The sequence below is a fragment of the Ruditapes philippinarum genome, unplaced genomic scaffold (genome assembly GCF_026571515.1).
Source record: "Ruditapes philippinarum isolate M1 unplaced genomic scaffold, ASM2657151v2 ctg502_1_1_1_1, whole genome shotgun sequence".
NCBI classification, from domain to species: Eukaryota; Metazoa; Mollusca; class Bivalvia; order Venerida; family Veneridae; genus Ruditapes; species Ruditapes philippinarum.
In genome coordinates this window covers 437,195-463,819 of record NW_026852806.1, presented here as the reverse complement: position 1 = coordinate 463,819, position 26,625 = coordinate 437,195, and the positions used below count along the sequence as shown (strand labels likewise).

At 33.1% G+C, this 26,625-nt stretch overlaps 2 protein-coding genes across 2 annotated transcripts; one reads left to right on the top strand and one right to left on the bottom strand.

Annotated features, from left to right (window-relative positions):
- Positions 1 to 3,576: 3,576 nt before the first annotated feature.
- On the top strand, positions 3,577 to 11,162 carry LOC132724726 (G-protein coupled receptor 157-like). The gene is made up of 4 exons (XM_060709672.1): positions 3,577 to 4,907; positions 9,531 to 9,736; positions 10,595 to 10,683; positions 10,778 to 11,162. Exons 1-4 carry the CDS (start codon positions 4,424 to 4,426, stop codon positions 10,950 to 10,952), a joined length of 954 nt encoding a protein of 317 aa, XP_060565655.1. The 5' UTR covers positions 3,577 to 4,423; the 3' UTR covers positions 10,953 to 11,162.
- A 4,566-nt stretch (positions 11,163 to 15,728) lies between these two features.
- LOC132724870 (28S rRNA (cytosine-C(5))-methyltransferase-like) lies at positions 15,729 to 25,407 on the bottom strand. The gene is made up of 8 exons (XM_060709831.1): positions 25,275 to 25,407; positions 23,470 to 23,646; positions 22,619 to 22,736; positions 22,007 to 22,109; positions 21,206 to 21,347; positions 20,056 to 20,171; positions 17,503 to 17,681; positions 15,729 to 16,423 (listed from the first exon to the last, which is right to left on the bottom strand). Exons 1-8 carry the CDS (start codon positions 25,359 to 25,361, stop codon positions 15,816 to 15,818), a joined length of 1,530 nt encoding a protein of 509 aa, XP_060565814.1. The 5' UTR covers positions 25,362 to 25,407; the 3' UTR covers positions 15,729 to 15,815.
- Between the last annotated feature and the right edge of the window lie 1,218 nt (positions 25,408 to 26,625).

Here is a 26,625-nt window from a genome sequence, read left to right as displayed (position 1 = left end):
AGGGTTATCATGGCCCTCTTGTTTATTATTGCGTCGTGAATTACCTCTAATTTGAAGATTGTGATGTTAAAGTTATTTCCATGTTATAAATCGATTTCTAAAATAGATAAGTGTTTATAAATTTCTTTGTAACTTGAGAAATAAAAGTTTTACCGAAGCCCTTAAGTTTGTTTATTTTAAACATTTTTATATTTCCCTTTAATCAAGTTTTTTTCGCTTTTATGTCCAAATCGCGAAAAATAACGCTAAACTATTTCATGTTTGGAAGATGAAAGTTTATTTATAATTCATATCGTCCTTATGTGTTTCGGATGATGCACTGGTTGGATAAATTAATTGAAAAAAAATGATTGTACGTCTATAATAATATGTGTGTGTGCGTGCGTGCGTGCGTGTGTATTTGGATTTTAGTTTTAGGGTGTTTCGGGTGCTATACTCCAAGTTCAGGGCTGGGAATCAAAACTGCGTCGTATCCTACAAAATGTAAACAAACGCCGCCATCTTGGAACGAAAAACGTATGTTTTTGTTTATAACTTTTTTTGTTGGAAATGACTGAAAACCAGATATATGTATTAACACGCTACACTATTTTCCGCTTCGTTCGGTATATGTTGCTTGCACAACTATTTTGTAAAACAAAAGTTATAGCGAACTTGCATCTCGAAGCGGGGCAGAATTTTTATGAAAATGTGTGGATACGACGCAGTTCATATTGCTTTATCTATCGTTTTTTCCCTCAAATCAATTATATATTTGTTTCAGAGTTCACCATAAACTTCGAAATATAATTTTGCATCATTTACTAAAATTTCATTAAAAAGAGATGTTTATTTTCCAAGAAAATAATGATTTTTACGAAATGATACGACGCAGTTGAAAATAAAATATGATACGACGCAGTTGCATTTTTTTTGGCAGTCTTTTCAACAGGGATAATTTTGGCACAAAATATTTCTATTTTATGGAATAATCACTTGCGCTAGATAAAAAACCCAGATCATTTGCGGTGTATAGCAATGTTTCTGTTGCTTTTGATTATTTTGAATACATTGTGTCATGTCCAATATTACATTTAATTTGAAAGTTTACATGTACATTGCGGAAGCTACTTTTCAGTTAAACATGTTACCTAATTGTTCATAATATCTGAAATGATTTCTTATATTTTCCTGAATGCTTAATATTATCCCTATTTTTTTTCGCAAAAAAATATAGAAATCTTTTAACTTGAATTCATGTTGGCTAGCTACGCTCTAAGTTAACTGTGGTTCTGCATGTTCTGGGTAATGACTGCTTTTTTTGTGGTTTGTTTTCAAACTTTCACTCTACACATTAGCTTTACTAGGGGCGAGGACCTCAGGTACGCCTTTGTGCATTATTTCAGGCTAAACGGTGCACCTGCAGAGAACCATCCACATTTTGAAACTAGCTTGATAGGTTTTCCACACGAAAGAATAAAAAGTCCCTGGTGGTTTTCGAATTCATTGCAGTTCAGTTCAAGTGATTGAATTCAGTAAACATAAACAGCTCCGCCACGGTCGGACACACCTGTCTGATTTGTTTTTTCAACAAAATTTGTTAACGTCAGCTGTACAAATAAGCAGCTTTTTTATTAACTTCGGGCATGAAGTTATAAGATTATAAATATTTGAATTATTTTAAAGAGAATAACATTTAAATTTCTTATTTCGGTATGACTAGCAGAGAAATTTTCAATGTAAACAGGGGGTAATCCTCTGTGAAGTCATTTTTCTGAAAACCTTTGTTTAAGTTTTCAGGCAATTCATTATCAAATAATCACACTTTAGTATGAAGGTATGTTAAGATGCCATGTCTCTAGTCTGTTGAAAATTCGATGCGATAATCTGACCTTAATTTTCTGTTCAATCACAGGAGCTTGAAATTCTATCAATAATTGCCCTAAAGTCAAATTCACCAAAAAAAAATCCATACCTATATATAAAAAAGTGTTTTTTTATATATAGGTATGGATTTTTTGGGGAATTTGACTTAAGGGCAATTATTGATAGAATTTCAAGCTCCTGTGGTTCAATATTGTGAAAACTTCTTCAATATTGTTGAAAGATCATGTCTGCCTATATCTGTATCAAATTTATCGGTGCACAGCGTAAAATACCTTTGCAAAACGGACACCTTCTTTACAAAATAATCTGAAGTTGTATGATATGTAACTCGATTTTGAAAATATAAAGTGTTTTTTTTAATGGAGAAGAATGATACTTAAGTGCAAATATAGAAAATACATTCCGTAGACCTTTCCTCATCGGCGATAAAGAAATGCAATACGACAACATCAGAGGTAAAGTTCCGCGGCGCTGAACATAAAATGACTAAACGGAATGCATAACCTACTTGCAAAAATATATTGTAGCTTAACCATTTAAAATATAATTTTAAAAAATTTAATGTTCAGTTTCAAAATAATAAAGCTTGTTGTTCTCACCGATTATTAAGAAAATGAAATACAATAAAATTGGCACGTAAAAGACATAAAGTAATAACGGAATTGACGGAAATTATTGCTAATTTACAAGTAACAAAGGTAGGCATGCAATTTGCGCATAGCTCTTTTCCGATAGCAAGAGACATTTTCAAAAAATTTGTAATTTCTTTCTCTCTTTTTTTTAAAAAAAATGTCATTTCTGATTAATACTAGTACAGGGTTTCAGGAGAGGTTACACTGGAATATTGAATTTTGTATCAAAAATAGTAATCACTCCATTTTGAACTCACGGAACAATTTTAGAAAGCATGCTAAGGCAAACACTGGAACACGTTGTCATATGGTTGTGCGATCACGTGTTTATTTGCACAATGTATATTGCATTTAATACAGTTTTTCGGAAATTTGTAGAAGCTCAATATGATAGGAACTTAAATGCGACCGAAAAAAATGCAGCCTTAATAGAATTGTATTACATTTCCATTTTTATGGAAACCAATGAGTGACCTCTGCTTTTGACTTAAGTTTTAAACAAGAAAATGTTGTTGGACGTTATTAGCCATACCTAGCACATAATTGTAAATAGTTTAAAAACCAATATGCAGCCTGCAATGAAAATACAACTGCGTCGTATCATATTTTATTTTCAACTGCGTCGTATCATTTTTTCGTAAAAATCATTATTTTCATGGAAAATAAACATCTCTTTTTAATGAAAATTTAGTAAATGATGCAAAATTATGTTTTTGAAGTTTATGGTGAACTCTGAAAACGAGTATATAATTGATTTGAAGAAGAAACGATAGATAAAGCAATATGAACTGCGTCGTATCCACACAATTTCATAAAAATTCTGCTCCGCTTCGAGTTGCAAGTTCGCTATAACTTTTGTTTTACAAAATAGTTGTCTAAGCAACATATACCGAACGAAGCGGAAAATAGTGTAGCGTTGTTAATACATATTATCTGGTTTTCAGTCATTTCCAACAAAAAAAGTTATAAACAAAAACATACGTTTTTCGTTCCAAGATGGCGGCGTTTGTTTACATTTTGTAGGATACGACGCAGTTTTGATTCCCAGCCCTGAAGTTGCTGTGTAGCAACAGTTAAAGCCGTGTATCTGTTTATTACAGAATTTAATAATTTAATAAAATTGCTATGCATTTTATGTAGTTCGCTTACACACTACGCCTTCTGTAGTTATTATAAACACATGTCTCCATTATAATGTGAAACCGCGTTTTATCAATTATGTTTCCGAAATATGATATTTTCGATGTCCTCGCTGTGTTTTATGACAAAATTTAAATAACTTTGTTGCGCCGTACTTACACACTACCTTTATCTTAAAGAATCGATCAAGTAACGCGTGTATGTCATAATTATGTAGGCGTTTTAAAGTTATTATTATTCAGTTTGTGGATATTTTGCGAAATAGATACCAGACATGGACTTAGACTTTAATTAAACGATATATGTTTGGAAAATATTAACTGTGTTTAGTTGTTAAGTAATTTTGTAAAGTGTTAAGCAATCGGTACTTAAGTAATCCGCGCGCTTTTAACACACTTCTATTTATAAACCATTATAGTTATATTCAAGTTGACGGGCGGTTGAACTTTGTGTAATTGAGTTTATTTGTAAAGTAAAACTGAGAATTGAAATTGATGTTATATGAGCGGATGACTAACTATGATTTACTCCTTGTGAATACTTGTATATGTGATAAACTTACACATAACATGTGTGTTTTCAAACGACAGGATGTTGATTGAAGGATATAAAAAACTTCCAAGTGATTTCCGGATTATAAATGTTATAATTAATAAGATGTTGCTTTGAGTGTATGTCAATGCATGTTACGAGGAATCCCGAATTTGTGTTTTCGTCGGTTTAGAGTGAATATATAGAAGTCTGATGATAAACGAGTGCTTAGATTGAATTTATTTGCTGTCAAAATGAATACAACACTAACTACGTTATATCCGAACATTACAACAGCCGCTAACACGACCCATGCGATATGTCGAACTATGGTGCCGACCTATACAATATTATTTACTCTTTTAAGTTGCTTTCTCTCCATATTTGGATCATTTGTGATCATAATCACGTATATAAATCTTCCAGTGATACAGAATTTTGCAAGAAAGCTTCTACTGAGTCTGACTGTGGCTGATTTACTCACCGCGTTCGGGAATACTATTGGCAGTATACGGTACTTAGTGTTGAAGTCAAAGGGCGGGGATTGCGATTTACTGTTGGCATCAGACAGCGTATGTGTTGTACAAAGTTTCATCACAACCTATTCCAGCATGGCATCGTTCTTCTGGACTTCCATTATCGCTTTCCATATATACATGCAAATCATTCATAGGTCATCGGGCATGCGCACGGGACTTATGTTGATAGGTTACCAGGTTCTGTGCTGGGCAGTTCCAGGTAAATAGATTTTTTAGATTACAATAAAAACAACCACCATAATACAAGTAAAGAAAACAAAAAACGAAGATTCTTCGGAAGCAATGTAGAAAAACCAACAAAACATGTATGAAAAAAAGCCGTGTCATGTTCGTGCGTCCGTCTGTCTGTCTGTCCATTCAGTTTTCTTAAAGCGATACGTACACCCCATATGAGAAAGAAAAATCTTTGAAAAAAAAAACATACTTAAGAATAGTATATTTGTATTAAGTTTTAGAATTATTTCAATATTTACAATGTGGATAAAACTAAAAATGTTTCCTCCAAAAAAATGACAAAATTCAATATCTTCATAACCAAAATAACAATAATAATAACACAAATCAGGGATTTTCTACTCTCCTAACCATATCATATACATGTTTACTTTCTACGACATTTAAACTTTTAACACTGTATGTGTACATTCATTTTAAGGATAAAGTTACAAAAAGGAAGTGAAATCGGTACGTGGAGAACAAAACACAATTGATGCAAACACAATATATTGTTCTTATTTGTATATTGTAATTTTCTTTATTGATTGTATATAGTAATTGGGAGCTCAATGTTCTTTTACTGTATTCGGTTCACATATTAAGTAAGTATCTGGCTTGATGTCTGCTATGGCTGTCATTGAATATCGCGATATCGATACACCATCCGATACAATATCGATACACATTTTCAAATATCAATACAAGCTAAAATTTATTTATTTCTGTTAGTAAATATATACTTCTCAATTTATGCCTAATAAGAGAAGTCACTTTTTTTCCAGTTTTCTAGGCTAACTTGAACTTTAAAATCTATTTTCAAATGTCAGTGACAAAAATAACAGAAAAAGGAAACTTTGTTAGTTTGTAGTATTTGTAGTCTAATACAAGCATGCATAAGACCATGATCCCAATTTATAACACACATTTAAATGTTTTTCATTCTATCTACTGTTAAAGTCGATATATCAATATATCGTCGATATTTTTCTCTCGATATATCGATACAAAATTGTCCATCAATGGCAGCCCTAAATTGTCTGCACATATGTTTGATACATGTATAAGGGAGGTGAACGACATTGATATTTAGTGATTGAAATATTTAACGTGAGCAGGGGAGGCGTACTGGTTGTTATCTTGACATATCGGATGCTCCCAGTTCTTGTGTCAGTGTTTTTGTATAATGAAATATAGTATTTACAAATCACATCCTTACATACATTGATGTAAAGATACATGGTAGTTGCCGGATATCGAGCTTTTCGTTTGCGTTACCATAATGTACTAACTCTGTGATTTGACCTCCGTTCAAAAGCTTCATAAATAATGTGTCCATCCATCTTTGTAATATGTGGCTTAATGTTTATTAATCACCCAAAATCAAGCTTTATCAATTGACACCACCTTACTTAAATAAACCATAAATAAAATGTCCTAATAATCCATAAACTAAATGTCCTAAACTCTTTATTCATTGATAAACCAAGCAAAGTGCTTAACTAAATCGTAAATTAAATGTCGCAATAAACCCAATAAATCAAAAGGTTCAGAGTAATTTAAAATCGTTCCAAAAAAATTTATTCTCAACTTCAAGATCGACTTAAGTTCAGCTACAGAAGGCTAAAAATTTGATTTTTACATTCATGATTCGTTTGGTAAATTATTATAACGCGATTTTTATATTCATTCTCAAATAATGAATAACTTAACCCGCGGTCCTGCTGGAGACCACTGACCAGTGCAGAAGAAGATTGTGGCCGTCTGGCCATTGGTCTGGCATGGTTAAAAACTATTGAATATTTCTCCTATTTCTGACATTTCATTTGAATATTTGAATAGACTTAACCACAAAACATTTGACATGTGCTGTTATGTTTATGAAATATGTTTGGTGAAATTTGTACTGTATCCACTAATCTAATAATTTAGAATTAGACAGGTCTGTGGATGGTATGCATTGAGACCGGTAAAACAGATTTTAAAAATTTTCCCTTTTAAATTTAGCCCAAATTTAACATTGATTTTCTTATTGCTTTCCAGAAACTTACGTTTAAATTGGAACTTTCAAAAAATTTTCAAAACCCAAAGGGTTCCCCTGTTAAACTTTAAAGTTGCTAAAAATACAAATTTCTTGGTATAATTTTTTTAAATTGCCCAAATTGCGCTTTCCCTTCTTTTTGCACAAAGTTTAACCCCCAACTTTACGGAAGTTTTTAATTTAAAACAACAGCAATTTGCGCGCTAGGCTGAAAAAAAATTTTCCCTTTAATTTGGTTTTATGGTTTGAAAATTCTTTTAAAAAATATTTTTTTTTCATTTTAATTAAAGCATTCGTCAGTTGGGGCCATATAAAAAATAATGCCGATTTATTTTGGGGGCCGAAAAAAAATCCCGGGGTTTTTTCGGGCGAGCTCGGCCCTACCATGTCAAACTTCTCCATAAAAGCTTTAACTGGCAACCATTGAATAAAGTTATGGTGATATATTTAGCCTTTATAATGGATAAATTATTAAACAAAAAATAAACTTAATAAAATCTACCTAACTTTTTCTTACTGTGGCCCTAAACACGGATTTATTTGTTTTATCTCTCATTTTACATGGGGTTTCGTTTTATTTAATCTTCAATACCAACTGATTTAAAAACAATTTTATTCCGTCTTCGAACCAATGTTCATTCAAATCGTTGCAAGTGGTTGTTAAATTATGGTCGATAAGCTACAAGTGGCAATGTTTATTTTATGCTTTTTATTGAATTATACAAATTTATTAGTGAATTAAAATTCATAATTCGTTGTTAATTACCTTTTTGTCATTTTTTCACTGCTTTACGGAACTACTTTTTTCAATTTATTAATTTTCTTTAATATTCATTAAAAAGCTAAAAAATAATAATAATATGTGATATAAATTGATACATTCAAAATTGTTAGAATTAGAAATCCTAGTTAGTTGTAACTGGGGATAACAAAGTTCTAATTAGGGTTTTTATTTCCCCCAATTTAGGAGTAATAAAGTCCAATTAGGTTCATAATTACAAACGACAAAGTCCTTATTTGGCCCAGTTTTGCCAAATTACGCATTTAATACTTGTAAAAGAAAGGGTAATATGAAGGCTGCAAGAAAATATAGATTAAACTTGAGTAGCCCATCAGTTGTATCACTCACTGTTCAATTCATAGACATTGAGTTATTTTTAGCTTCCGAAGAAAAAAAAAGTAGAAGAATTGTTACAATCATAGGACCATTAAGCCGTTGCTGACCTTGAGATTATAGTGTATTGCCTCCATACTTGACCTCATCAACCATTGGGGCAGACCAGATTAAACTTGACCTTCATTCATAAATGACCATCAAGGTCAAATGTCTGAATTGTCCTAGATTTTTGCTGGTTTTGCTATTAGTTAACTTTGTTATTTCTAAACGGATTGTCTTCAAACTTGAACTGTACAGCAATCTTTTATGATAGACCTTCAAAATAACTAAACAGACCTTGTTATTTCTCCATATAATGTAAAATCTTATTGATTTATTGACTTCGTTTGATTTTAAATTGTACTTAAACTGTGTGTCATTAAAATTATGTTTACATATCGCATTGGTAAATATCCATCTTGAGAAAATTTTACAAATGAAAGTTATACGTTTTATTGACTTCGTTTGATTTTAAATTACTTAAACTGTGTGTCATTAAAATTATCTTTACATATCGCATTGGTAAATATCAGTCTTGAGAAAGTTTTACAAATGAAAGTTATACGTTTTATTCTACAGTAATACGGAATGAAAGATTGTCAATGCGACAGGGGCATCGGATGTTTGTATATTTGTTTTGCTCAAGTTTTTTGTAAATCATACACACTGTAAATGTTATTTAAAATCAAATGCATTCCATCATTTCAATGCAATTTGTACGTGACACGGAAATATAAAGTGTAACTCTATGTATATGAACTCAACAATGAGTGACGCTTACTTACATATATAGGGAAATAAAAGTTTTCATATTAATTGATCTATTTAAAGCAATCCTGCAAATATGTGTCATTGAAGCTTTTTCAATGCACAAACCGCATTAATATATTTTCTGTCCTGTGAAAAAAAATATTATACCAAATATATTTTCAAGTCTCAATTGTGGATAAAGGTAAGGGTCGAAAAAAAAAATGAATAAACGAGTGATCATGACTTTATGTCAGAATGTAAGCCACTTTCAGAGCTTTTCTGTCATGATCGGTAACCTCTGCCTTTTTTCACCGATCGAACGGGCTAGTCCGGACGACTGTAACATTCTTAAGAAAAGACACACTGTGTGCGTGGTCCAAACACGTAATCACTTCTTTTATGTCAAACTAGAGATATTTTGAACAAAAGAAAAACCAACAATTTGCACGGGTTTTTCCGGAACTGTCAGTTTTAACCCGCTCAAAATGTTTTTATGATAATGGGGGAAAACTTAAACAAAGATTTACTGTATTTAGTATCGGTTTAGTCCATGGGCAGTAAGTCAATAGCAATGAAATTGACCTTTTTGCGGTAAAAACAATATACCAAACAAGTTTATTACTATCAATGCATTAAAATAATTTCATGTATTTCATTCACAGGAATCATAACGATCACAGCTTCCGGTTTAGATGTACTTGGGAACGATAAATCTGTTGGTACCGGAAGTTGGTGTTGGATCAAAACTCAGCTTGCTGACCATGTGCAGATTGCTTGGATGATTATTGCTGGAAAGGGCTGGGAAATACTGTGTTATATTGTTACAGCTGGGCTTTATATGATGTCCAAAATAGCCATGTGGTCACAGGTTAGAATCATTTACGCATATTCCGCCTTTTTTACGTAACTTGCCGCAGACTATCTAAAGGAAGTTAATGTTTTGTTTTAGAACACATCAATACTCAGTATTCCATTTTCTACCAATTAACATGTAACGTTTTGAATATATCAAAAAACAGCTATACATATATAGCTTTTAATAAATCATAAAAATGAGGGGGGGAAATGAGAGCACTTGCTATAAACGGTGTACATGTTCTTTTTTTTTATTATACATGTAAGTGTTTTCCGTTTTTGTTATTCAAGGTTCCGTTTTTTTGTTATTCAAGGAAGTTAAAAGAACTGTACTCGATTGACTTCATACACTTTTATTTTAATTTTGTGTTTCACTGTCTTTGCTTGTGTAATGACGGGTAGGTATTTTGCGATTTATCTCGTCAAAATCAGTTTTGTCATAGTAAAGGTATTAGGAAGAGCTCAAAGTACAATATTCGTTACATTGTTACATTGTTTGGCGGCACATATTGTAACAATAAACGGGTATACGTGTATGAATGAAATATAAATAATATCTAATGGTGTATGTGTGGTGCGTGCATGCGTGTCTTTATATTAAAAGGAAAGTCACTTCATTGCAGATCAAGTGTTGTTGTTGTTCGTTTTTTGTTTTGTTTTGTTTTTTTTTGTCTACCAGAAATTTGGTGCTTAAATGGGTATTTGACTATTTGTTGTATTTTTTTTGTTCTTCTGCGAGTAAATTCAGCAAGGTTGAGAAAATATTAGCATCTTCTAGATTTTCACCTCTTGATGATACTCATTTTCTAATATATTTTGTTGCATGAGAAAATATTTTTGTTTTATTTCTTCCAATATTTAATAATTTCAGAGACGCGAAAATACACGGCGGCGATTTGGTATGCAAGATATAGATGGCATGCGCAGTGAGGATGGAAATTTCCTTTATGTAACCCCTGAGTTTTAATATGTTAGTCAGAAAGGTATGGGGTACTTGCACGGTTTTTTCCTCGCAATATCTAAACCACAATGTGAATAATAACATTACACCAAGAGCGCAGAAGTTGCTGTTATTTTTCCAAAGCATTGGCGACAGTTCGCAAGCTTTCTTTAACTGTATTTTGTTCTGCTTTTGTGATGCAACTGTAAGACATTATTTGTATAGAGTGTTGTCACGGCAACAGAGGGTGCTTGATGAAGATGACGAGAGAACTCCAATACAAACATAACAATCACCATGTGTTGTTTGTTTTTATTTATTTTTGTGACGCAATTAGTTAAAGCATTTTGTTATCGTGCAATCAGCCGCAATCGACGCAAGAATACATGTTCAATTTATTTTTTTCTTACTGATTTTGTCATTCTGATTTTGTCAGGAAACAAGTCAAAATTATTTTTGTGTATATTGTATATTTTAAAATAAATAGCATGAAACAATGTTTTAATGAATATTTCTATATACCATTGCATTGCATAGACAAAGTTGATTTAGCAGAATTGACTATTAATAAAAATTAAAATATAAAAATGCACATTCGTTAATTCCGTAAACGTTTCTTTTACTATGTCGCCCATATTTCATTTATATATATATATATTTGCACAATACCTATATTGAATTTGACTGCAATACATAAAAGTTTGAACATATAAGAATGCATGATATAAATATTTACTTAACAGTTCGAACAGATACAGAGTTTAGAATAGTAGGCTATTTTTTTTAAAAAATGGGAAAACGGCTTTTTGAAATCCAAAAAGAAATTTCAATATAGTTTTTTGTTTTTTTTGTAATATGCAAAAAAGGGGTATTTTATATTTAATAAAAATTTAAAAATTTGCTTTTATTTCTAAAATTGTTTGTACTGTATTTATATATTTTAAACTCCCGGGTATCGTGTTCATTTTCATTAATTTCAATTATTATTTTAAGTTTTTTTGTAGATTATAATTTCACGTACTTTTGATTATATTTAAAGCGGGTTAAATTTTTCACGGACACTTGTCCCTAAAGGCTTTGGGTTTCCCAGCTTTTTCCCGGTGAAGGGGATCTCAGCTGGTTTCCCCCTTCGAGCATTATATCAGGCCGGGGGGCCCCGGGGAAACCCGGGGAAAACCCCCGACTTTCTGTTTACGCTGACTAAAAGGCAATAGCTAGTATATTAAAGCCATATCACAAAGCAAAGGATAATGCAGCATGCTTCCAGATTCCTGCACATTTTTAAGAAAGTTTTGAAAATGTATCTTAAAGAAATATTGTGAAGTGAACAGAGAAAGTAATTTTCACATTGCCAACGACAATTACAACCCACGTAAATTACTTAAAAGGAGACAAAATATGCAAAAATAGTTCATATTGCGTTAGTCACGCAGTAGAAATATGGTGAGATATATCGCAAAATCATTCACTCATCGCACTTATTATATGATCTAAATATAGCTGCAATCTCATTGGTCCTAACAGTAGTGAAAAGACCTTTTTTGAAGAATCATATTATTATATTCACTGGCTTAATTGAATTTTCCCAGTCTAAAATAGATTGCGACTCATATTCAATGATTATATATCGTAAACTGTTTAATTACGCGATGTTATTTTAAAACATAATTGTTGCGTTTTGTTCTTTATAGCAAATTTCTCGATTGAAATGTCATTACTTTACTATTATAGTTAAAGATTACATAATGATGAGTATAAACTTGGATAACTTTTGTATTCCCAGCATTCGCGTAGTTGTTCCATGCCTGACACGTGCGTCTTTTTTCCGCAATCAACGAAACGGGTTGTACTCTCTGTAATCTTTTCTTAAAACCTTTCTTTAATACATTTTTCTCATCTGGAGGTTTACAGTTTTAACTAATTCTGTTCTTGTGCCCAATGATCGTGGGCGTGCAAATATTTTTTCGTGAAATCATATGCATGTACGAGTATATGCATGCGTTATGCAAACATAATGTCAGGCTAAATGTTAGCGTTGTCGTATTTGCGCATCAATAAAATAAAGATTATTTTTATACCGTGAACTGTTCTTATTTTGAGTATGCAATAAATAGAAATATTATATCCGAATAGCTTTAGTTATAAACTTATTCAACTAGTTAAATAAATATAATGCTGGGGGAGGGGCGCTCAAGAATGATAACATACCCTGTATTATTTTTCAGTTATTGCCCTTTGTTATTTTCAGCCATCAGTATTCACATAGGTTTCAAGTCTGTAATCACTTCAGCCATCAGTTTTCATTACCAAAAGACCTCTTAAAATTGAATTATTCTGCTCTACTACACATTCTTCCAATGAGCAAACACATTTGGCGGGGGATGGCGATGTTAATATGGCTCCTGATTGAATTTTAGATGGTCTCAACATGTTACGCCATTGGAATAGTTTGTATTGTTACAGTATTCCATGCATATTTCTCTTTTAAGTCGATATCTGTAAATGCAAACTCGGACGCAGTTGTCGCCACAAAAGCGCAAGCGTATCAGGATGATGTCGCATCAATCAGAACGCCTCGATGATAATTCATAATATCCATAGACCAAACAGTTGCGTTTGATGTCGCGGTTTAGTCATTCAGTTATGCTTTTCCGCAAAAAATCTTACATCGGCCAATATCGTAAACAAGAGGGCCATGATGGCCCTAGATCGAACTCATCCCAACAATTACCTAGACAAGCATTTTGACCAAGTTTCATGACAGGTGAGTCAAACATATGACCACTAGAGTTAACTAGGATTATCCATATTTGAGCAAAGCGACCTAGTTTTTTACCCAGGTGACCCATATTCGAACTTGACCTAGAAATCATCAAAACAAACTTTCAGACCAATTTCCAGGATTCTTGGATCAAAACAGTAGCCACTAGTGTTAACAAGATTTTTCTATTTTTAGCTCCGGTGACCTAGTTTTCATGCGAGATGACCCATCTTCAAACTCATTCAAGCAATGAACTAGACAAGCATCCTGACCAAGTTTGATGATAATTGAGTCAAAAATGTGACCACTAGAGTGTTAACCCATTACGCGATATACACGCCTTTTTCACCCCCCCCCCCTTTTATTGTCTCAAATGCTGAAAAAATGCCTTATTTAGGCCCCCCACCACTTGTTTTTGTTTGAGAAATGTTGTAAAAAAAGTGACCACTTTTTCGGCGCGGCCCATCAACCAAAAGATACATCATGGGGTTGCCAGAAGGGGGATGTGCTCCCTTCTGAAGGGGGGCGGAGTCCCCCTCATCGCCAAGAAAATTTTGGACTTGTGAGAGGCTATAAATGACCCCAGATTGATCATAAGGTAACGTGTAACCAACGCTGAAAAGCATTTCACTCTATCTCAATCCATTGAGAAGTTGCAACACTTTGAAATCAATTTTGATGGAAAAAATCAACGCAAAATAGTGATTTTTGGCAATTTTGAGACGTCCCCTCATTGCCATGGTAACAGAAAATTTAAGTCTGAGCATGTTGTTGCAAGGGCAATGGTCCAGTCAACATTTGTGCCAAGTTTGATTAGTGTTGAAGCAGTTTTTATAGTATTATAGCAATTTGAACTTGTAACGGGAGACTTTTCAATGAAAACAGCCATTTTCACAAAATGCTCATGAAGTAATGGGTTAACAAGGTTTTTCCATATTTGGGCGGCGTGGCCTAGTTTTTCATCCGAGATGATCCATGTTCGAACTTCACCTAGAAATCATCAAAACAAACTTTCAGACCAATTTCCAGGATACTTGGATACTAGTGTTAACAAGATTTTTCTATTTTTAGCTCCGGTGACCTAGTTTTTCATCCGAGATGACCCATCTTCGAACTCATTCAAGCAATGAACTAGACAAGCATCCTGACCAAGTTTGATGATAATTGAGTCAAAAAAGTGACCACTAGAATGTTAACAAGGTTTTTCTATATTTGGGCAGTGTGACCTAGTTTTTGACCCCAGGTGACCCATATTCAAACTTGACCTAGAAATCATCAAAACAAACTTTCAGACCAATTTACAGGATATTTTTATCAAAACAGTAGCTACTAGAGTGTTAACAAGATTTTTCTATTTTTAGCTCCTGTGGCCTAGTTTTTCATCCAAGATGACCCATGATCGAACTTATCCCAGCAATTACCTAGACAAGCATCCTGACCAAGTTTGATGACAATTGAGTCAAAAATGTGACCACTAGAGTATTAATAAGATTTTTCTATTTTTAGCTCCTGTGACCTAGTTTTTCATCCCAGATGACCCATGTTCAAACTCATCCGTGAAAAAGAAATTTTACTAAACTGTTTAGTAGAACCGAAGTTTGCAATATCAAGGTTCAAAGGCTGGATTTTTGGCAACAAATAGCCCCCATAATCTCAAAGTGGCTTATGTTTTTTATGCAATAAGGGATTACTTTGTCTTACTTCCTTATTGCATATATATATAAAGTATCTAAGAGTTTAAATTCTTTTCTGCAACATAGGCAAAATTATATTAAATGATTAATCACAGTGATGTCATAAAAGTGCAAAAAGATATCATTGTCTCTTTGTAACAATATCAGATCTACTTTAAGTATATAATAATGTCCATGAAACAAGACATGCTAAAGTAATATATTAAAGTTAAATCAATTTCAAATGCATTTTCTCTTCCTTCTTGTTAAAAAAAATTGCACAGTCATGCAAGCTAGAACAAACTGCATCATTTAAACCTCATTGGTTTTTTTTAACTGATACCATATTATCTGCTGCTAAAACTTTTATTTTACATATATTTAATTTAAGTTAAATGTATACAACTGTTGGAGAGAAAATGAATGGAAACTGAAAATTTCTCCTTTTTTTCAAAGTTAAAGGGGAATAACTCTACCAAAACTCATCAAACCATGACCAAATTCAACTTGACCTGTGTATTCCTTTGACTTACTCAAATGTAAAATTTGAGTAAATATAAAATAATCTTTATAATGTACATGATAAATAAATCTTATAAGAGATATAACCACCAAACAACAAGAGAATACCCCTATTTTAATCTACCATTATTTTATTCAATTGTATCAATATACATTGCACAAGAAAGAATTTAGAATTAAGAACCAGATAATTAAATTAAACACCCTGTTTTATCACAGTCCATGTAGACGTTGCTTTTAACAACATTTTATTTTTCTTGGCTACAGAAAGTTTTTTCTCACCATTACTTTTACATACACCATAAACCTTCTTGTTATTTTTCTTCATTTTCTTTTTCCTAGAACCAAAATCTTTAGTTCTTACACATAAATGATCTTCGCTATTATCCAGTCTTTTAAGTTCATCACTAGTTTCAGATTTAACCTTATCCAATTGTTCGATATCAGACGGTTCGGTATTTTTGCTAATGAAACTTCCTACAAAGAATCCGTTTGTCTGGCAATCCTCGTAAGACATTCTTAAACAGCAAGCACCGTGTTCATATATCTCCTTCCCTCTATATCTCCATTCTGGCATTATATTTTCTATATTAAACCTGTCACTACATTGTGAATAAACTTCTTCAACAACTTGTTCGTTTTCTTCATCATGAACTGAACAAGTTGAATAGACTACTTTTTTAACATGTGGGAAACTAAGGGCATGTTTGAGGATAGAGATTTGGAACTTGGATAATTGTTGTAATCTCTCTGTGGTACCAGAATCTTCCTCATCCGTAAACTGTTGTTGTCTGTTTACCATACCTGTATACAAGAAACAAATGTTAACCATACAAGAATAAATATTTGAACCATACCTGTATACAAGAAAAAATATTTGTATCATACTTGTATACTAGAAATACATATAAACCATAGCTGTATACAAGAAACAAAGGTTTACATTACCTATATACAAGAAACACATGTTGACCATACCTGTATGGCAAGAAAACTATGTAAACCATACCTGTATACAAGAAAGAAATGTAAACCATACCTGTATACAAGACAAAATATTTAAACCATACTTGTATACAAGAAAAATAATGTTAACCATACCTGTATACAAGAAAGGCATATAAAAATCTGGAAACAGTGATCCCTCGGAAGCATTAATCACAACAAAATTACATAAGAATTGCAGACTCGGTTTGATTGAGTCTGTACATGAGTGATAATGAATAAGTGCAACATCTCTCACGCCCCCTAGCACCGGCTTGAGCGGTTCTCAATTCTCAACACTTACTAGTGCTGGTACCAATATGACCATATCAATTACCATCTGATAAGCATTCAAAAAGAAGTTTTTAACACAGTTTTAACCATACAAACAAAAAATTAGGTAATATAGAAAAAAAGTACATGTACACCAGAAAAGAGTTACTAGTATGTCTAGCACTGTTTTTAGACAGTTTTTGAATTTGAGGCAGTCATTTTTGATTATATCACATACAACAAATAGAATTGCCGCCAAAATGCATCTGAGACAGACATTTTGACAGTCACATCCTAATGACAACCCTGAAAACATGATATACATGTACATGTTTGTTTGGTTGGTTGGTTTTGCAACACACCAACACAGAATAAGTCACATGACACCGGAACAGGAAAGATGATTTTGGTAAACCTAGGGTGTTACAAACTTCAAAGCAATACTAGGGGTCAAAGGCACCTCACCTGCTGGAGCCAGCATATGCATAGACTCTAGTTATCCAAACCTATTTAGGTGCCTTTTACTATCATGCAGGGATAAACAGTGGCTGCATTAGTGCAATTCTTATGCCTCAACCATTAAACCAATATGGATGAGAACATGATATATATGATTAATAATTTACCTGAACCACTACATGATGGATCTACTAATATATACTCCACATTTCTATACATGTCATCATGTGGCTTCACTGATAGGAAATCTTTACATTCAGCATGTACACAAGTTGCTCCAGCTTTACTAACCAGCTTTTTCAACGTTGACAATCTCTTGGCGTCCTTGTCAAAGGCCAACACTTTCCTGGAGAAAACAAATGGTAGACAATGATTTCTCAACCTGACAATCACTTAAAAAATAACAATTTTGCTTTTCATGTTTTGTCTGGGATTTAAAATATACAATATTATTTATAAGTCCCAGGTTTTCTAGACCTACAGATTATGGTTGTCTGAGAACTATAAAACACAGTAAGGCCTGCAAGTTACTGGGATAAAGTCTGGGTTACTGTAACATTGACTGTTATACATTTTTCTATAATTAAGTGGGAAACTGTGTTAGTTTACCATGGCCTTGACTCATATTTGATAGAATCCAAAATTAAAATACAGTCTAACTTGCCCATGCGATCATGTGTATTAAGCGACTTTTGTCTTAACCGACCACTTTAAATTCCCCCGATCATTTTCTCTCTATATCTTTAATGTATTAAGCGACTTTTGCTCAACGCGACCAGCGAACGCTTATTAGTCACCTAATTGAGATCAAGCTTTTCAATAAACGACCACTTTTACCTGTCAAGTAATTGTGTTTTTACAGAACGCCGCCTTGTAATGTGACAAGTGTCAACAATCAAAACACAACAAATAAACATGTGAAAAACTCTATTTCCCAAACCGTTTTAGCGTATGCAAATGAAGTTAAGTATACGTGTGAAGTGAATTATCCAATAATATCGGATAAACAATGCAACGCTCCTACCCTACTGAGATGGTGTATACCCTTCGCTTGTTGACATTTAGACTGCATTGAATTGACCTTGAACTTGATCAGCAATTAAATTTATCGTAACAATTAGATGTAATTTGTTTATTTCAAATGAAAAAATGCACAACAGAAAACATCTTCACTAATAGGCTTTTCGTGTTGGAGACAAGGAAAACAACGAAGAAGTTAACAAATTCTGGAAAAAATGTCAAACATGTACGGAATGGATCAAAACTGTTTTGCACCCTGTTTGTCAATAAATATCTGAAAGTTATTTTTTACATTTGCACCCATTTAGATTATCGGAGCGTACTAATTATTCAAGATTTATATAAAAATGAAGTTGAAAAAACATTCCCACCGCATAAGAAAGATGTCATGTATAAATTTTGACATTTATATCATGCTGACTGTCTTAAGAGACCGTTTCATTAAGTGACCGTTTTGGGTGTTTCCCTTGTGCAGTCGCTTAATACACGTTTGACTATAGGAGTCTTCTGATGGCCTTTAGGAAATAATGGAATTAAGTTTTACAAAATATTTAAACCATAATTTCTTGATATATTTGGTAGAGGTGACCTTGACCTACTAATCCTTCTGTCCAAATAATAGACTGAAGCAGAGATGGGAGTTGGAAAATCTGAAAATGATGCTGGGTGGGGGTCATGTGGCCTACAAGCCCTTGGTGAACACTTCTGAGAAATATTCCAATTAGCAAAGCAAGTTATACAAAGGAACTACTGCTAAATAAAGTCAATAAACTTACACATTCTCTACTGATCTAATCAAGCCCTGAATAAAAAACATACAGTAGAACTTCTATGAGTCGAACTTCGATTAGTCGATTTTCTCAATGTGTCGAAGTAAAATGAAAGTCTCGATTTTTTTCCTTATATATTCCTTATAAAAACCTACTTATGAGTCGAGATTTTATGTGTCGAATTTTTCGATGTGTCGAAGTTTTTTCGTGGTCCGTATAGAATAAATCTAGAACAATTTACCACAAATAAGCCGAAGTACTTCGATCATTTCGACACCTTCGATCTCGAGACATTTTTCACACCTTTTCTGGCCGCGAAGACGATTTCCGATCAACTTTAGTGACAGGTGTTAATTACACAGCTGATTGTTCAAACAGCCTTTGTATGCGTTTAAATGTGTGAAAAAAATGCTTTAATCGTTACTATTTTAATTGCATTAGCGGTATTTAACAGTAAGAACTATCATTTGAGTACTTCCGTGACTCGGTGTCGCGTGATAATCACAAGCGAAATCATTACTATAAGCTGGTTTAGTTATTGCCCTTTCGTATTGTTACGCCTTTTGTAACTTTATTGTATACGTAAATCAATTTAGCCGTGAAAAATTACTTAATGTGTCATATTTATTATTGTATAATGTAACATATCAGATTAATAAATGAAAGAAAAACATGAAATAGGTTGAGTTATAGATCTTATAAATAGGGCTAGTCACAGGGTTGAAATTTGGTCATGAAACTCAGACCGATTCATGAGTCGAAGTCCCGATGTGTCGAAGTTTTTACACAAGTCCCTTCAACTTCGACTTACCGAAGTTCTACTGTATTTATGTAATAAGATTAAAAATCTATGCATAAAACTGATAAAGTTTTCAGATAAATGAGATATTTTGTAATAAACATGTTAAAGTATATTAAAGCAATATATACCCCTGATTGCCCATGATTGCTGCTAGATGACTTGTTTTGTTTCCAGGGGCAGCACAGCAATCTATCACTGTAGAACCACTTGGAGGATTCAAAATAAATGCTGGGAAACAACTTGCCTGAAAATATAATCAATTAAAAATTTCATAGAAATAATAACTGAAAGATGTTCTTTGACAGTGTATCCAAATATATTTCAAATACACGTTGTATTACAAATCTGTTAAATCACGAAACAGGTAGTTTACGGAATTTGGATGGTTCTACTCAGGTGCCAGTTAATGCCTGAAATGATGCACCCTAGGCACTTGAGGTCTTCCTCCACCAGTAAAGCAGGAAAGTTGCCATAAACCCGACCCTAAAAAAAGTCATGAGACAGAACTTACAATTGAAGTAGTTAAAAGGACTCTTAAGGGCTTCAAGGCTTCATGAAATTCAAAAATCTTAATATGAGAACATTTGCGTAAGTAAGTAAGTACTACCTTCAGGCGCTTTACATTACATAACTTGTCAAAAGATAAAAACCCAACTAATATGGTGAGGTGGCATATTTTTGTTTGTTTGTTCAGTTTTAATGCCAAAATCTTGGTCATATCTTAACCCCCTGTTAGTGGCTTGGTAATAAATGTTCTGTGGCTCAAGACTTGGGCATTTGAAACCTTCATGGGTAATGGCAAATTGGCAATGTTACCTAATAAAGTATGGGTGCTGCAAAATCGCTTGAAAAAACTTGGGGGAAAGAATAAAATAAACTTTATGTTTCTGACATAATCCTGCTCATATACACCTGTTTTAATTAAGATTAAACATACAGATTATGAAATGATGAAAAAATCAGGCACCTTAAAACAAGTAAAGCACAGTGAAAATTACATGAAAGTCAACAGAAAAGAATTGAGCCGCGTCACGACATAACCAACATAATGGGTTTGCGACCAGCATGGATCCAGACCAGCCTGCGCATCCGCAGTCTGATCAGGATCCATGCTGTTCGCTATCAGGTTCTCTACTTGTTATAGGGTCTGTAAGCGAACAGCATGGATCCTGATCAGACTGCGCGGATGCGCAGGCTCGTCTGGATCCATGCTGGTCGCAAAACCATTATGTTGGTTTTGTCGTGACGCAGCTCAATTAATTAGAACATTAAACTGACCTTGTCTTGAATAATGATCTTCCCAGATAAGTACAGCGGGTGATTGTGTAATTGTACAGAAGTCGGAAACCTCAACAGATTAGGTACATGTACATCTTCTATGAACCAATTTCCAGTATCATCAAGTAAAATGTCATCTGTCCTGGAAGAAAACAAGATGTAACAGTGAGTAGATATTTTGAAAACGTAAAGGTAATTAATGTTTCAGAAAGAAATAGTGAAATGTGATCATGTGATATTTAAGTAAAATGAAAGATAAATATGTAAAGCTTAAAGTAAGATAAAAGAATTACATTTTAAAAATTAATGAAGCTGGAGTAGTGGTGTAAAAACTGTATAGACTTAATAACACTTTGGAAGCTAGACTACAGGAACATCATACCAGAGATCGAATATTCAACCGCTTGTACTTACAAGTAGAACTTAAGTGAATTTGATACAGGACAAGTAGAAAAATGTTGCCTACACATTGGATTTAGAAACTACTCATCCTGCAGGACGAGTGACTCTGAAAATATTTTTCAATGCCTGAATCCCTACAATATGTTTGATTTGGTTGGTTGGTTTTAATGCCAATTCACAGATTACAACACATTTATGCTGATATCTCAGTGATTGTTCAACATGATTACTGAATCTGAGGTGACAGACAAATGACTATTACGGTCAATGTCTGAGATCAAATTACATGGAGAAATTTCAACTAGCTTAATGATTGAACCAGCTACCCCTAGATCACAACTGTTTCACTCCCTAATGAGCTTAGTAAAAAAGAGCTTAGTAAAAAAGATCAAGATTTACCTGGAATTTTCTCTCAGCTGAAACTGTTTCCGTAGTTGTGTTATTACATGTTCTTTCTTATCCAATATTGTGTTGATCCTTACATATTTAGGCAATTGTCTATCTATAATAACATGTTCAAAAGTAGTGGTTCAGTAAAAGTACAGTAAATTACTCTGATCGCAGGATTATTATGTACACAATAAGTGTAAAGTGTTTGCATGCTCATTGTTTATTGAATCAATCAATCAACATGCTCATTGTTTATTGAATCAATCAATCAACCAATCAATCAAGCAATCAATCAACCTACCTATGGTATCCCACTCCAACTTAACTCACTCACACAACAACCTTTTCACCTACTAACAGGTGTCTTTCAATGATTTTTTTTTTTCAAATGGATGAAACAAACATTTCCATGAATCCAAGAATTTCTTTGAATAAAATCTAAAGCAACTTCTTATGTAAAGTCTTCTCCAATAGTTATTAATCAATAGTTTTTAATCAAATTTAAATAAACTTGCAAATGTATGGTCGGTATTCTTCTTCCTTTAATATGAAATTTCAAAATCTTTACCATCAAGGCTTGTAACTTTCTCAAAATTGCCAAAAACATAAATGTAACAGTACCTGATGCATTGAATGGTAACAATTTCTGTAAAGCTTGACGAAGATCTGTCATTCCACAGTCTATTTTTATTCTCTCACATTTACTGTGAATAGAGTTTTTATACTTGTGTAGTATAACCTGTAATTGAAAGAATTAAAATCATTGTTTAAGCCTTCAATGGCCTATTAGCTACAACTGAACATACCAATGGAGACCATTATCAGCTGGCTGTCCATGCCATATGTTCTTGGTCTATATTGTTTCTACTCAGACAGTACATACTTTAAAATTTTCCCTAAAAATGTAGAATGGTTTTGTCCAGATTGCAAGATGGTCAGTCCATTTTATATAATAAGTGTGATAGGGTCTTTGCCAAATTTTTAGACTAATAGTATGCAGCTAACTGTATAGAGTATTTTCAACTGCTCTGGTCTGCTGTTAAACAATAATAATAAACAGAAATTTTATTTAATTAAAGGCTTCACTTCTGTGCTAAACATGTGGATATGATTGTTCTGAATACAGTGTGACCTTTGCAGAGTACGATTACCTCTTTACAACAAAAGTTCAAATTCTTCTAAAAGTAAAACTTCATAATAAATTAAACATCTCTACAGCAACACCACTCACCAACTGCCAAAACATGTGTCTTCCAAAGGCTATTGCTCTACAAAGTTTGTCCTGTACATTCCAAAGATAGGACTTTCCAGTTTAAATAAGACTCAATATCTATGCAAGTTAAAATCAACACAGAAATTATGTAACACTGATCAGATTGTGATAAAATCAAATGAAAAAAAAATATGAAGTTAAAGAAAAAAAACATTAAACCATCTCAAGACAGTGAAAATAGATGGTGAAACAATCCTACCTTAAATCTTCCTAGAGCTCCTTTCCCAAGTAAATGTTCATACATGAGAACAGCAACTAAATTATCATCATTTTTTAATCTCTTATCCTTTAACACACCACAGTCAGCTGCTATATCCAACAAAGGTTTTCTGTATCTCAAAGTCTCGCATGTCAAAGCATATAAAGCTTTCGTATTCTGGAATATAAATAAGAACACAGTAAAATTATTCAAAAGATTTAATGCACTCTAATATGCCAGCTTGTTTGTTATTAAAACTTACAGTAAATTAATTAATAATAAAAACATAATCATTAACAGTATAAAAAGTCAATAATTTAAGAAACTTTCCAAGGACCATCACAAAACTGTTGAACTGTGGGACAAATTTTACATACTCGTTATATTTTCTACATAATTTACTGTGACATTTGGAGCCCATCATGGGATCATGATGGTACATAGCTCCAAAGTCATTGCACAGTGTTGTCTGTACTCATAAAGTATTTGAGAACAAATTTCAATAAAGGCCCAGATACAACTGGCTCTGAGAACAGAGCTGAGGTTAAATACAATATCAACAAGCTGAATGATTGTGCTAAATCTATCAAGTTCCCAATAATAATCAACCACTTGCAGGGGCATAGACAATGCCATGAAAAGCATAAAAAATCACAAGACTATAGTGTTGTTTTACTATTTCAGTTTTAGAGAGAAAAAAATAAATGTTAAAATCAGGGGTTTGAAAAAAAAACAACCTTAAAGGTGAGACATTTCAATGCTAGATATAACTGCCTTACACTGCTCTGGGGTGGGAAGGACTGGAAATTTTTCAAAAAAATGTACTTTTTATGCAGGGCAAGTGGATGTAAAAATCCACTTGTCCTGCAATAGAACTTACTTGTCCTGTACTCAAACATTGGGTAACTTAATTTGGATAGTTTTTGCCTAAATACTTATAAACACAAACAACATGATAATAATAACTTTCCTTGTGTTTCTTTTAATCTTTATGACTATGTTAAAGTGTTTTCATATAAAACAGGGAAGTCAAAGGCCAGGGCTGCCAAGCCGGCTCGATTGTTGTTGTTTATTACATTCAGTGATTTTTCTCACTTAATTGGGAAGAGGCCTAAGCCTCTTGATTTTGGGAAAAATTATCGCTAAAATTGCTAATTTGGGAAGTAAAAAAGCAGGTTTATGTTCAAATTTTGGGAAAACTGCATGATTTTAAAGAAAATTTCAATTGGGAAGAGGCCCTTTTTCGGAGTCTGTTATATAAGCAGAAAAATCACTGGTCATTATACAAACTGAGTGTTATTGTTAATAAAATTGAAATACTAAAGAAAAGAATAAACAATAGGTTTAAATTTTCAATATCTTGTCTTTAATTGCATGAAAACGTGTGATAAACTATGCCCATTATACAATAGATATTGTTCGCACTTTATAAATTAAGTTCGCCGAAACCACAACCTTTTTTATTATATAAGATCAGTTCGCCGAAACCACTCTCACCCGTAAAACATAGCTTCAAATCCGCGGTTACGTCTAAATATTTGGACAGGGAGGGGGGGGGGGGGCTTAGTAGCCACAGGCGCCGATCCTCTCGTAAGCTTAACTTTCAGGAAAAATAATCCTGGATACAGTATCTTACTTCTTATATAAATACAAAGTAAGATTCTGTATCAAGGGTTTTATTTCTTTTAAGTTAATCTTACGTGCAGATCCACGGTGTAATTTCGCATCGCGAAAACTCATTACATTCTATCTCACAGGCAATTTAATTACTCAAGTGAAATTGGCAAATTATGCAATAGTAAGACCTTGAATTTTGATGAAAATACTAAATTTTTCAAAGATCCCTTTCTCTTTAAAACGTCGCCAACAATTCTTGTTGCTTCTGGAATCATTATTTCGCCAAACGCTTGAAAATGCGGAAGAGAGCTTTCAGAGGACTGACAGGTCAGATGGAACTATTGATTTTAGGTCAGATAAAACTATTGATTTTCAAAAAAATATCTAAAATATAACTAGCCAGTTGAACAAAAAGTTTTTGAGTTTTTTTTCCTTTATCCATATTAATTAAGGCATTTACATAGAAATGCTGAATTACAGTTGACAATATGCTTCAGAAATCCATTTTAGAAATGTCAAACATGTGTTTAATAACGTTTTAATAACGATTTAGATCATAATACATATGTGGATGTTTAAAACAACTAAAGAAAGAAGCGCTGATTATGCAGTAATGTGTCATAAAGGGAGCAAAATGTAAACACAGTAGTATTTTGACTTCATAATTATACCAAATGCCAAAGAGCATAAGAATTAAAAGATACTTCATCTTTTTCTTTCTTTCTTTTGCATCTGTAAATTATAAATTTAATGTGTATTCACATTTACGAGCTGATACACACTAAAACTGTAAAACTACATTAACGTATTTAAATGCGTGGCATTCAGCAAAATAAAAGCTTTTGCACATTAATTGTGAGAGCATTTGTATACATTCTTATTTTTTATGTGTTATTCTTTCTTTCTTACGCATTACCTAGATAAGTATAATTATATGTTTCCAACTATGTTTTTCTTGATTATTTTAGCAAAGAAATCATTTATGTTCATTTTACAGATATGGAGACATTTTACGATGAATGTATGTACCAGGACAAAATCATCAATAAATAAAATGGAAGGAAGGAAGGAAAAGGAAGGAAGGAAGGTGGGAAGGAAGGAAGGAAGGAAGGAAGGAAGGAAGGAAGGAAGGAAGGAAGGAAGGAAGGAAGGAAGGGGGAAGGAAGGAATGAAGGAAGGAAGGAAGGAAGGAAGGAAGGAAGGAAGGAAGGAAGGAAGGAAGGAAGGAAGGAAGGAAGGAAGGAAGGAAGGAAGTGGACCTACAATCAATCGAATAAATCAAGATTTCCCAGTCACCAAACGGTATCGCAAGATATCCACTAAGTTTGTATCATTGTAAAAAACTGGAGCAGTATTTTGGTTATGTGTCCGAAATCGGGGCCATTTAAAATTACATTTGATATGGAGATAGCACGGTTTACATCACGTGTATACACATTTTAATTATGTTAAAGGCGACTTTGTTTGAGTCCATAAAATGATACGAAAATGAGAAACTGATAGATATATTGGGTTCATATTTATCTGTTGTTTAAAAGC

Coding starts and splice junctions, on each gene's coding strand:
- LOC132724726 (XM_060709672.1), top strand. CDS start 4,424: ATGAATACAACACTAACTACGTTATATCCGAACATTACAACAGCCGCT. Junction 9,737..10,594: donor AAATAGCCATGTGGTCACAG/GTTAGAATCATT, acceptor TAATAATTTCAG/AGACGCGAAAATACACGGCG. Junction 10,684..10,777: donor TTCCTTTATGTAACCCCTGA/GTTTTAATATGT, acceptor CATTACACCAAG/AGCGCAGAAGTTGCTGTTAT.
- LOC132724870 (XM_060709831.1), bottom strand. CDS start 25,361: ATGATTCCAGAAGCAACAAGAATTGTTGGCGACGTTTTAAAGAGAAAG. Junction 22,110..22,618: donor GTTACCATTCAATGCATCAG/GTACTGTTACAT, acceptor ATGTTATTATAG/ATAGACAATTGCCTAAATAT. Junction 20,172..21,205: donor AGATCATTATTCAAGACAAG/GTCAGTTTAATG, acceptor TTATATTTTCAG/GCAAGTTGTTTCCCAGCATT.